General features: G+C 50.5%; 2 protein-coding genes across 2 annotated transcripts; one reads left to right on the top strand and one right to left on the bottom strand.

Annotated features, from left to right (window-relative positions):
- Window positions 1-10: 10 nt before the first annotated feature.
- Window positions 11-1,116, bottom strand: LOC147972842 (uncharacterized). Its single transcript, XM_087521719.1, has one exon. It carries the CDS (start codon window positions 1,102-1,104, stop codon window positions 154-156), a length of 951 nt encoding a protein of 316 aa, XP_087377845.1. The 5' UTR covers window positions 1,105-1,116; the 3' UTR covers window positions 11-153.
- Window positions 1,117-2,696: 1,580 nt separating this feature from the next.
- Window positions 2,697-5,566, top strand: LOC125510542 (BTB/POZ domain-containing protein At5g66560). The gene is made up of 4 exons (XM_048675758.2): window positions 2,697-3,018; window positions 3,141-3,210; window positions 3,296-4,558; window positions 4,677-5,566. Exons 1-4 carry the CDS (start codon window positions 2,966-2,968, stop codon window positions 5,238-5,240), a joined length of 1,950 nt encoding a protein of 649 aa, XP_048531715.2. The 5' UTR covers window positions 2,697-2,965; the 3' UTR covers window positions 5,241-5,566.
- Window positions 5,567-13,058: the final 7,492 nt, after the last annotated feature.

Raw genomic sequence — 13,058 nt, forward strand, 5'->3', positions numbered from 1 at the left:
GCCCAGATACTTTTTCCTGACTTATCTTGACTCCTTTTGGACCAGTCTGGTTTAACGTGCGGATGGAGATAAACATATCTCCCCTGAATTCAAAATCATCCCCTGTTTCCCGCTCTTGGCGTGCTGGCGATCGTGTTGAGAGAGGAGCTTCAATCAGCGATTGGGCTCAACACCAATCCCCATATCTACCTTCCTGCCATCAACAATTTTATACCATCTCCCATCTTGTATCAGACCACATCTAGCAGATGGCAATCTAACAGGCCTGTGACTAGGAATATCACTTACTTGTTTAGTTGTCGATTTTCCTCCCCCTTCATCTTTGCTACTGATTTTCCTGTTCAGATTCTTCTCTCTTCTCTTCCCATTCTTCTTCACATGCTTAGCACTAGCAAATGCGCCTGCAATTGTCACCAGATAAGGGTTGTGTTGCTCTGTGTCCTCATTTAGAATGTCATCATCATCACCCAATTGATCCAGGGCCCAAAATCTTCCTCCAGGTCTCGATTCCTCCATACTATTTCCAGGTATAGTCACACAATCTGACGTTGAACCACCAGGATCAAACATAACCCGCCTGCTCTTCAGCGTACCTCCAAGTTCAGAAACTTCAGGTGTCCCCAACCCAGATCCCTTCAGAACTCCGGCAACAGGTATGGATCGATCGGCTCCGAAGTAGGAAATGGTGGCATCTGCCAGCGAAGATGGGCTCAAACACGGCTGGTCTCCGGCAGCGAGGACGAGAGCTGCGGTGGTGCACCCGACGGCATCACTCCCAGCAAGCATTCCCATCGCAGCGCCCTCCGGGATTCCTCTGACTTCGCCTCCGCCCTCGCCCACAAAACAAACGTAGCCGGCGGGGAGTGCGGGAAGGCGGGCATCCTTGCTCTTTCTTCCGTTGTGGCCTCGTCGTAGATCACCCTCGCCAGAATCCTCTGCTCCAGATCTGCTCTCCTCTGACAACTCTCTGCATATCTCATCGTCGCGGATCTCACGCTCGGATCTATCGCCGCCGCCACCACCTGATCTATCGCCTTCCACTCCTGTACGCGCCGGATCCACGCCGCGGTGGCGTCGTGGATCCTGGTCGCCCGCTCCACCCATCCCGGAGCCCCGGTCGCCATGAGTAACCCCTGCGGAACCGGCGAGATCAGCCTCACCATCTCCGGGAAGGATTCGAGGATGTGGAGGGGCAGTCGAGGAGAGGAAGGGGGTGCGGCCGCGGTCGCCGCTCGCGGATCTCGCCGGCGCGGAGGCATGCCGCGCGGTCGAGGTGGCTAGATCTACGAAGGTGTCGGTAATGGTGAGCGAGAGGCGTGGAGTCACCGTGGTCGCGAGCGAGAGGCCTAAAACAGTGGTTATTATAGCGGGTTGATTTGCCGGATCGGCTAGAAATGCTTTGAGACAGGTTAAAAAAAAGTATTGAAGATGCTCTAGGAATTGAAGGATCGTCTGCACCCGATGTACGGGTCCAGAATCTCTTTTGCACGGCGCTAGGCCACCTTGAAGGTTGGTCCGAGGGACCGCGGACACCATGCGACGTGGAAGTCGAATGCTGGAACTCTTCAATTCTCTTGTCCGGCGGTCGGAGCTTGGCAGCATGCATACACAGTTGCTAAACTCATCTCGTGCGCTCGAGTGCAAGGCTCCAGCAGGCCTGGGGTCGGATGTCTCCGGCGGCGGAACCGCTACCAATATCCACGGCGGCTGTCCCGTCTGCAGTTTCTCCCTTCGCCGCTCCAGCAGCCACCGGTGGTTCTGGTTCACTAGCAAGTGCTCGGAGGGAAGGGCCCGCCTCGCAGATCTCCCTGGTTTCGCAGTCGGCAAGTGGCCTCCACCTGTAAACGTCAAGCAGTGAGAGCACGGCCAGAGCTCGCCACTGGCACCACTGTGTGATCTCATCCGTCCGCATAGTGCTCAGCTTGAATGCGCCGTTTCGGCGTGGTGGCTGGCGCTCGTCTCGTGTGACCGACCGGCCGCCGCTTACATACATGGCCTGCACCGTCCCACGCGGCCACGACGTCGACGCCGGCCGCGCCCACGCGTGCTGATGCTGTAGACATATGAATAAAAGGATAGCGGAAAAGAAAGAATGAATGGTGATTAGTGATGGAGAAGAGAGAAGATCCGGCCAGCGGTAAAGCGGAGGACGGATTCAAACAATCCCATCTCCATCTGGCCGACCGAAAGCAAACAATTAGAGAACGTGGAAAAAAAAAACTTGGCGATGGTGACCACGATGAGTACCTACCGCAGAAGATGTCTGAACAGGCGATGCCATTTGCGTTGCAAATTGGCGTGCCAAAATCCAACCGCCAAGGGCGAGAGCGTGCCCATCTCATTTGCTCGGCACCTTTCACATTGTACGAAAAAAAAAGAGAAAGGCCTTTGCTTTTGCCCTTTTCTTCCTTGCCAAAATCCAAAGCCTACCATCAATTCTTTCTTTCCAAAACTTTTTAGATTACTACTAGACCAACAAAGTGGGTGGTCTGCCCCAAGGCCAAGGAACTTTCCAGGCCAGGAATTCCACACCGGCGCAGCCCTCCCGTGAAAAACCAAGGATGGCGACGACGCGACGTGATCCGATCCCCATGCCGGTCTCTCCATGTCATGGTCATGGTACCATGGTGGAGTGGTTAGTTAGCTCACACGACTCATCCATCCATCCATCTGATCTGAACAAGTGGTAATAGGAAGCAGAAAATATTACTGTAATAAACTAGGAGGCGGCCATAGCTTTCCATCCATGTCACCGGCAATAACTCCCTGCCGCGCGCGGCTGACACTGTCACCGGAAGAGGGATGCTGAAGCCTTCCTAAATACGCCTACCCACCCTCGGCCGGCCTCAATTATACGGGGAGGCCCGGGCTCTGAGGGTATGTAAATGCGGTCGTCGTCGTCTTCCAAATCACAGCTCGGGACAGCGACGAGGAGGAGGAGCAGCAGCAGCGGGGGCGGCCTGCCATGTCGTCTTCGTCCGCGGCGCGGCACGGCCCGTCGAGGGCCGGCGAGGCGTGGTGAGTTCAGTGTCTCCTCTCCGAATTCCGGTCGGTGCTACGGTGGGTGGAACGGGGAATTGCGTCGGTCGGTTTGTCGGCGGATTCTGATGGATTTTGCTGTTTTCGCCGGGAATCGCCAGGTTCTGCACCACCGGGCTGCCCAGCGACGTCGTCTTCGAGGTGCAGGACATGAGCTTCCACCTCCACAAGGTGGGTGATGATGATCTTTGTTTCCTCGTGTGCCATCTTTGTGCTCGACGAAATTCCGCTGAGAGGCTAATGTTTTCGCGCGCAGTTCCCGCTCATGTCCAAGAGCCGCAAGATCAGCCGCATGCTTGCCGAGCAGGACGAGCAGCGGCGGCCGCGGCGGCCGCGGCGTGGGAGCTCCGGAGGCAATGCCGAGGAGCATGCTGCGGCGGAAACAGAGATTGAGGAAGCAGAGGAGGAGGAGGATGACGGGGACGAGCAGCAGCCGCAGCAGGTTAGGATGGATGACGGCAAGTCGTACCGCATCACCTTCCCGGACTTCCCCGGCGGGCCGGGCACCTTCGAGACCGCGACCAAGTTCTGCTACGGCGTCCGCGTCGAGCTCACGCCCTGGAACGTCGCGCCGCTGCGGTGCGCGGCGGAGTACCTGGAGATGACGGAGGAGCACTCCGAGGACAACCTGGCCGCGCGCGCCGAGGCCTACCTCTCGCAGTCCGTGCTCCGCCACCCCGGCGAGGCCACCAAGGCGCTCAAGTCCTGCGAGGACCTGCTGCCGCACGCCGAGGACCTCGGCATTGTTGCCCGCTGCGTGGACGCCATCGCCGCGCGCTCCTCGGCGACGTCGCGCTCCTGGTTCGGCGACCTGACCGTGCTCGGCCTACACATGTACAAGCGGGTGATGGCGGCCATGGCCGCGCGCGAGGACGTGAGGACGGATGCTTTGGAGGGCTGCCTCGTGTCCTACGCCAAGGCCACCCTCCCGGGGCTGTCGAGGTCCATGAGGTGGCGCCGCGCGTCCGCGCCGGTGTCGTCGGAGGTGGAGCAGAGAGACCTCCTGGAGGCGGTGGTCGCGAGCCTCCCCACGGACAAGGGCTCCGGGAGCGTGGTGACCGCGAAGTTCCTGTTCGCGCTGCTGCGGACGGCGCACATCCTGCGCGCTTCGGACGCGGCGCGCGCGGCAATCGAGCGGAAGGCCGCGACGCAGCTGGAACAGGCAACGGTGGAGGATGTGCTCATCCCGAGCTACTCCGGCGCCGCGGAGACGCTCTACGACGTGGACTGCGTCGAACGGGTGGTCAGGCACTTCCTAGCCGAGGAGGAGGTCGGCGAGGACGAGGCGTCGTCGTCAGCTGCAATCACCGAGGAGGAAGCGGCGGCGAGGACGACGGCCTCGCGTCCGTCGGCCGTGGCAATGGTGCAGGTGGGCAAGCTGGTGGACAACTACCTCGCAGAGGTCGCGTCCGACGCCAACCTGAAGCCAGCCAAATTCTGCGAGCTCGCGCTGGCAATGCCGGACCACGCCCGCATCTACGACGATGGCGTCTACCGCGCCGTCGACATCTACCTCAAGGTACGTACATTCCCCGATTTGTCATCGACTGCTTCTGACAAGTCAAGGAGAATGCGCGTTTGTCGAGTAGCAGTTGGTTGCCGGCTCCATGACTCGTGAGTGGTGCATGCATGCGCAGGCGCATCCGCGGCTGACGGCGGAGGAGCGGGACAGGGTGTGCGGCGTGGTGGACTGCAGGAAGCTGACGGTGGAGGCGTGCACGCACGCCGCGCAGAACGAGCGGCTCCCGCTGCGCGCGGTGCTGCAGGTGCTCTTCTTCGAGCAGCTGCAGCTCCGGCGCGCCATCTCGGGCACGCTGCTGGCGTCCACGGCTTCCCCGCGAGCGCGGCATCCGAATCCTCAGCCGCAGCGGCCGGCGGCGGTGGCGCTGCGTCACGCCGCTGGCCCGAGCGAGGCGTGGCGGACGACGACGGTGCAGGAGAGCCAGACGCTGCGGGTGGACATGGACGGCATGAGGACCCGCGTGCAGGGGCTGGAGAGGGAGTGCTCCAGCATGCGGAGGGCGATCAAGAAGATCGACGGCCGCAGCGGCGCCGCGTCGCCCGGCAGCGCCAGCCCGGACGCCACCGCCCCGGCGGGCTGGCGGTCGCGGTACCGGTGCAAGTTCAGCACGCAGGTGTGCGACTCTCAAGCGCGCGACGCGGTCGTGTCCAGGGCGTCCAGGATGGGGATGAGCCCATGACCGAACCATGATTGGCGCCAAATCTCCCATCCCGTTCGAACGCGACATGTTTCACGATCAGAGAAGAGCTCGACACTCGAGATGAAAATGGTTCCAAGATGTCACGGCTAGCCAGAGACGAGAGAGTGAAGACCCGAGATCGAGCGCGGCAAAAATTTCTCACCCCTTGTCATCTCGTGACCACTGCCAGTTGCGTGGGCAGCAGCAACAGGGGTCGTTCATGTGCCGTGTCTGTACGATATGCTTAGCTTGTGTGCGTTGTGATTATGGCCTTTGCAGCTTGTAATGTGGTGGCAGTTTATACGGCATTGGTGTCCTGTTGTGCACGAAGCGTGCCTTCTGTCTTGGCTGGTATCGTACCATCATGAGATGATAGAATTGAGGAGTACATGCCGTGTTGTTTCGCAAGCCTCGCACACCATCGCCTACAGGAAGAATTTCTTCAGGTACTGCTGTCTGTCACTTTTGGATTGCAAGTTGAATGTCCATCTTTTGCCTAGCTCACTTTGTTTTCTACCGTAAAGGCTGCATGCATTGCATAGAAAGTAGGCACTCGAGCATGCCTCTGCCTACAAAGTGGAAACCATTTTCTATGCTCTATTGTATTCTCGCCTATCCGACACTCTTGTACTGTACATAGCTAGACACCACATGCAGTGCTTCTTTTGGAAAAGATGTAGCTTTTCTTCACATCTCGAGTGCCCTTGGCATACTGTATGTTTATTCAGTTTGTGCTATGTGGCGTAGTACTCCTAATTAGTTTTGCACCGGCGCTCAGCAACGCTTTAGCGAACACCCCTGTACAGATATGTTAACATACAGGTTGACCTTTAGTGGCATGATTGTTTGCATCATTGCTGTCACAAGTTCACATCGTCCGTTTCAAGCAAAAACAAGATAAAAAACACACCCAGCACAAATTGGTGAACAATAATTGTTCAGTGTGTATTTTGTAAAAAATGGTAACCGTATTTAAAAAAAAGTGTAGTGTCTAACTGACAATTGTTCACCATATATTAAAGAAAAATTCATTGTATACAAATGAGTGTTCATCATATATTAAATAATGGTTCAGTGTGTATTCTGGAAATGCTCACTATATTTTAAAGTGTGTTTGAAATTTTGATTTGCGAACATTTTGGTCAAACTCACAAAAATTGTTCATGATTTCGTTCACCGTATATTCTTCTTAAAAAAATGTTCACAGATAAAAAAATCACACAAATTGGAAAAAGTTCATGAATTTTAAAAGGGCCGTGCATTGAAAAAAGTTCATGAATTAACGAGAAATAAAAGGGTAAGCAGGAGAAGAAAAAAAACCAAAAACAGAAAAAAAAACGGGCGAAAAACCGGAAAAACAGAAGACGCAACAGAAAGAATGAGAAAAAAAAACATTTTGAATCCGTGCCTTGTGCTCCCGCTAGCTCCTGCACTAAATGGGCCGGCTCGCTCTACAAGCGTTGTAGACTATCGTGACCATAACGGTTGCGCAAGGCGATATATATCATTTGCGGGGCAAAGGTTGTTGCTTGATTTGATCATTTAAGCCACGATGATCGCATGTTTTCAAAGCCTCACAAAGCACAATTGTTGCATAGGTAGAGGACGAATTTGGTCCAGTACTGTTACTTTTAAATTGCAAACTGGATCGAGGTGTCATGCCGATCTTTTTTTAGAGAGACGCTAGCTCAAACAGTTTTCTATCGAAAATCATGCATGTTGCACAGAAAGAAGGCACTCAAATATGCCTGTGCGTACGTACTGAACCATTTTCTATGCTCTATTGTACTCTCGCCTATCTGACACTTGTGTCTACTTTGTTTGGCAACTATAAAGACGGACACTAATCATGCACCGCGTATAGTAGCTTTTCTTCACCTCTCAAGTGCCCTTCTGATATGTTTATTCCGTCAGTGCTATGTGGCACAGAATGATAGTAGAACCCCTATTAGTTTTGCACCGAGTGGGACACTGCATCGGCAATTAGCAACGCTTTAACCAACACTCATGAGTGTATACATACGTTAACATACAGGTTGACCTTTAATGGCATGATTGTTTCACATCATTGCTGTCACAAGTTCACAACATGGCTCTGCTGAACCTGCTGGCAGAAGAGCAAAGAACTCCACTGAGGAGTAAAATTAGGCTGAAAGAAGGCCCATCATGCTGGGCCAAGCTCAGCTTAGACAAGGCCCATTATTCATCGCCTCGTTGAACCATTCCGAGCGCCTCCCAGCTTGTCAGGGATGCGCGCCTCTGCTTTCTACTCCGTCAAACATGTGGCCGGCGACGATGGACGGTGAAGCTGCTGGCACCAGGACCGGAGAAAGCACACCCAAAAAACAAAGAAAGTCCTAAACTCAACTCTGAAGTTGCTTTCAATCTGGATTAAATTAGCTTTTGACAACACAAAAATCAAACCTCTGACTAATTCACCGTCAGCTTTTGATTAATCTGCCATCTTTTCTTAATCTCTCTCAGGAAAAAAAGACAGAAAATCCAACATCTAAAGTGTGGTGAACTTCCAGCTGATAAGTCTAGTCTTCCAAGCCATTCAAACCATAACTCTCATCTCCAGTAAATCTATGCAACCTGGGACTAAGATAACTACAAACTTCCTACGACTTGGACTCGTTTTCCAACTTATTATGGTTGTATCTTCTTGGTACAACGCTTTGAGTGAACAAAAACTCCTAGTCACAAAATACAATATTGAAACGAAGAAATGGAAGAAACAAAACCAAATAGAGAGCGTCAATTTGGAGTCCGGCCTCATCTGCTCATGCAAGATGCTTGAATGCGCTAGATGCATGCAAATTTTCATGGTGAAAAGACAAAATAAAATCGGCACTCAATGAAACTTTAGAAAAATCACTTTGGAGAGCCGGGTGTTTTCGCCACGAGATCCTCGAGTGTCCTTCCACCATGAAAATTTGCATGCACCTAGCGCACTTGAGAAGTTGGCATGCAAAGAAAATATAGTTTCTGATTGTTCATGCAGGTCAAAGCCTTAGAGCATCTCTAGTGGCTTGTGCAAATGGTGGTCTATACCAAATTTAGACTACCACATGCCAAAAAACGTCTTCAGTGGCTTGTCTATTGCGTCATCTAAAATTTAGACAATGTCCAAACTAGCTACCCGTCGTCCACATTTGGACAACCAAGCCACAATGTCTAAACCAAAAATGTTGGCTCATGAGCTCAGCCATTCACCAATTCGGAGCAATTGGAGGACGTCGGCAGGGAGGCGGCCGCGCCGGCGCTGGACACGGATGTCGTTGCGCCTGGACCGTCGCCTCATCAGGGTTGAACCTGTTGCTATTGTTTATTTCTCGTAAATTATACAGGGTGTTGCTAGTGTTGAACCTAAAATAATTTCGCGGCTGGTTTATTTTCTCCTTTATATGTCTTGCGGATGAAAAAAATAAATGAGAACAACTCAGAAATGACCAACATAAGATTTTTAGAAAATATAGCTGCTATAAGATACTATTAAAATATATGAAAGAGAATATAAACATCATGTATATAGACAATCCGCTGGAAAACTTAGGTTGTCTAAAAGAAATTTTTTTTTACACCATTGTGTATATATAGATATAGACTATGAAATTTAGACAAGCCACTAGGGATGCTCTTACCTCGAGTGTCCTTTCACCATGAAACTTTGCATGCACCTAGGGCACTTGAGCAGTTGGCATGCAAAAAAAAGTTTCTGATTGTTCATGCAGGTCAAAGCCTTACCTCGAGTGGCCGCCCACGAGCAGTGGGGTAGAGGGGAGGGGATTCTCATCTCTCGTTGGTGTGTACTATTTTTTAGTGTCGCGACGATGTCGTTCCTGCCATGAAGGATGTGTTGTCTCAGATAAAAGTTCTTCGGCTCCAACCCCTTGTCCGTAATGGTTGGTGCGACATTGCCAAGGAGCTTGGGAATTTCTACCCTGATTGTTTTTCATGGACGAGTAAGTGCTTATTTGTGCTATCTGTTGGTGCAGTTCCATGCACCATCATCTTCTTCTTTAACAACTCCTTCTTTTGATGTTTTGCGCACAAGGTCGTCACCATGGGTGATACTAGTGCGGCTGTCTGCCAAGATCAGGGTGATGTCTAATCTCCATCAAGTGGGTCAATCTAGTACTCCGATGATTCAACGGAGTTTGGTGAATTACAGGTATATGTGTACAACTATGGTGGCGCAATGGCGACATTAGTCACCTTGGCCATGCTCTAGTCGCCGACACTAGCGCCCTCGGGTGCTATGAAGAGAGCGGTGTTGCAAGCACCGGATATACAACAATAACGAGATTTCGGCGTCAACATCGCCGCTGCATCTCCTCGCTACAACATCTGACATTGTTGCGAGCGCTGGGGCAACATTGCTGACAATGCCTGCTGCAATGCAACTTGAGGGAGGGGGTTTCTTGTTGTAAAGGGTGATGCTGCAAGCGCCGAACGTATGGTGGCAATGAGATATCTGGTGCTCCGACTCTACAACATCGCCGCTACTGCATACAGTGGCCAGCATGGTTGAGGGAGTCATGAACTGAGGGGTCCTCGGGCTGCCGGTCTATCTCTTGTGTGCCGGATAGGTGGGCCGTTCTATGACTACTACTGGAAGACCGAGCTGTAAGGCAACTTCGTGTACGGGAAGGAAACCTCCGGAGCCTTGGTGTGCCTTCCAAGTCAACATGGCGTATGCACGTTTACCCCTGATGGTAACCGACTATGCGTAATCCTAAGTACCCCTGGTGTCAATATAAACTAGAGGGTTTAGTCCGTAGAGGCTAGAAGAAGAACCATCATCCTACTCATCTAGGGTTAGTTCATCTGATCTCGTGGTAGGTCGACTCTGTAATCGTCATACACATATCAATACAATCAAGCAGGACGTGGGGTTTTACCTCTTTGAGAGGGTCAGAACCTGGGTAAATATTGTCCTTGTGTTTCCTGTTCCCCATTGATCCAAGATCCACAGCTTGGGACCCCCTGCCCGAGATCCGCCGGTTTCGACAGCGACAATGGTGCCTCCTACAACGTCAATGTTGTTGCATATAGTTGTCGATGTGGCGCATTCTGCAATGTCGACACTACCGCATACAATGGCTAGCGTGGAGCATAGCAGGGGCTACAATTAAGCATACTAGAGCAATCGCACAGGGCTATGAATGTCGCGATAGAGCATTACCAGGGTCGCCGGTGCTGTGATGAAGCATTGGTGAGCCGCCGGTGCTTTTATGTAGCATCATGGGTGTTGTGATGAAGCATAACCGGCCACAGGGGTGCTGTGCTGGAGCATCGCCTGCGCTACCATGGCAGGGATGTTGCCGTGACTAAAATCGACACTCCGACGAACGAGCGATGCTGCCGTGGGGCTGCTATTGCAACGATTGAGCATTGTCAGCCAGTGATGTCCCAAGTGGTAGGAGATGTAGTACAAGGCCAGGAGGTCGTGGTGGATGCGAGGAGAAAGGAGAAGACCCGATGCGTTGCAAGCTTGCGATCGAACGACCATGCGTGCTAATCGGACGAACGACGACGTGTGCTAATCGGACGAGACCAGGCGGTTGATCTTTTTGTAAGATCAATCGGTTGACGCCTAACAGTCGCCGTAAAATAAACCAGATTTGATATAACAAAGGACCCGAAAATACAATGACCCCCCCCCCCCCCCCCCCCCCCCCGCGCCCGAAACACGAACTAAACGGCCAGGCGGTTCCGTTGCTAGGCCACCAGGTCCAATCAACATTCCCTTGTACAAGAATAAAATAAAATAAAATAAATGAAAATATTTTCCATGATGTCTGTAGGACCTTGTTTTTGAATAAGGTAAACAACACAAAATTGCCATGATGTACATAATAAAACTACAAACAAAATTGTCATGATGTAAAATAACAAAAAATGGCATGATCTAAACAACTCTAAAAAAATGCATGATCTAAGATCAGCTCTAAAAAATGCCATGCTCCAAAATGTTTGGTTATTTCAAGATTCAAGTTTTAATATATTTTTTCTATCTTATAAAAACAGAAACAAATTTGCCATGTTATATATCATAGAAATAACACTGTTAAAGTAAAAGTAGTCGCATGGCAAAATCGAAAAGAAAAGAATGTTATCTAGAAACATGGGAAAGCATGAAAATGTATCTAATGATCACATGGCAATTTTGCACAACTAACGTATTTCCTAAAAATCCTGGCAAGTTCTAAATTTTTTGTAATAGCTACATGGCAAATTAAGGCGGGGGTGTATCACAAAAGCATCTGAAATTTAAGGAAAAAACTCATGGTCTACATAATAAGAACGCCATAGTCTAAAATTTTAAATTACCATGGTAACTATAATACAACTACCATGGTCTATTTAATAAAATTGTCATGGTCTAACTGAAAAAATTGCCATGGTCTAAATAATGAAATTGACATGCTACGTACAAAAATCTACCATGGTGTATATAATCAAATTGACATGGTGCCTACAACAGAGCTATCATGGTATAATTATTAAAATTGCAATGGTTGATTTTTTGCCATCATGTGTAAATATATCTGCCATAGAAACATGGCAAATTTGGAATGATGGATGAAAATAAAATTGGCATATAATTTGGTTTCTAAAAATTTATAAAATAAATCAAAACAATTGCGGAGATGAGCATTTGTCCCAGTGCAAAGTATTGCATGTATATATATTTTTTTGTGAATTTACCAAGCATGTAAAACAACATTGGCATTATTTTTGCCATCAAGTAAAAAAGAGAAACCGGGATTCAAATCAATTCAACCCTAGGTGTCCCGGGTGGAGGCTGAGGTGCTAGCCAGTGCGGTGCGGTGGGCAGGTTTGTTTGGATGGGAGAGCGTTCGCCGCTTTTATTTCTAGCGAACAAGTTTCAGAGATGGTGTGTCTCCTCTCCCCTGCTTCAAGATCCGTGCGGCCATCCAACGGCAGACTACAGAGATTACTAAAGCCGACGTCAGCCAGATAACATTCCCGTTTGGAAAAGGTTCTGCATTAGAAGTTCAACGACCGTGACATGACATCTGGTGCTAACCGCATCAAAAGATGTTTGCGGTCACACACGACCTGGTTTCGTGGCGACGTCCAGGTCTCTATTAGCGCGATCAAATAAGGTAAGGCCAATTGAAGAAATTGAGGCCACCCAAAACAGTCGTCGTTGTGCACAACAGGGGCTCACAACTCCCACGAAAACGGGGCTAGTGCATCTGCGTTCTAGCTTGACCGTGCAGTTTTTTTTCATCGAGATCAGGACTATATTAAATCAAGAGTAGACGGTTACAATCTGCCCGTAGGCAACCGAGAAGGAAATCCGGACTAGTATCTAGCCAGCTATCCGTACCATCGAGTGTACAAGCACGTTGTGCACATAGATAGGCCGGTACATTACGTTCTCTACCAACATGATGAACCGAGAATGAAACAAAATTAGGCACAATGCCCTCTAATTCTCTAAAGATAGGCGCCGCAATTGACAGAGAATTGCCGCGCGAGTTCCATTGATTGACTAGCTCCAAGCAGTCAATCTCCATTACCACATGTGAGTATCCTCGTAGATGGGCAAAGATTACCCCCTCCCGTAGAGCCAACAACTCCGAAATGAAAGGGTCCGAGACACCCGGCAATGGCTTACACCAAGCTCCCAAGAAAGCTAGGTGAGATCGTGCTACTCCTCCTGCTCCATCCGCAGGTGCATCATCAAACACTGAATCGTCAGTGTTTATCTTGATCCATCCTGCCTCAGGAGGTCTCCAAAGCAGACCGGAAGTTGAAGCTATCCGGTGCTCTGGAATCTCT

This window comes from Triticum urartu, chromosome 5A, assembly GCF_056163025.1.
Source record: "Triticum urartu cultivar PI428250 chromosome 5A, HENAU_Tu73, whole genome shotgun sequence".
Classification (NCBI taxonomy): Eukaryota; Viridiplantae; Streptophyta; class Magnoliopsida; order Poales; family Poaceae; genus Triticum; species Triticum urartu.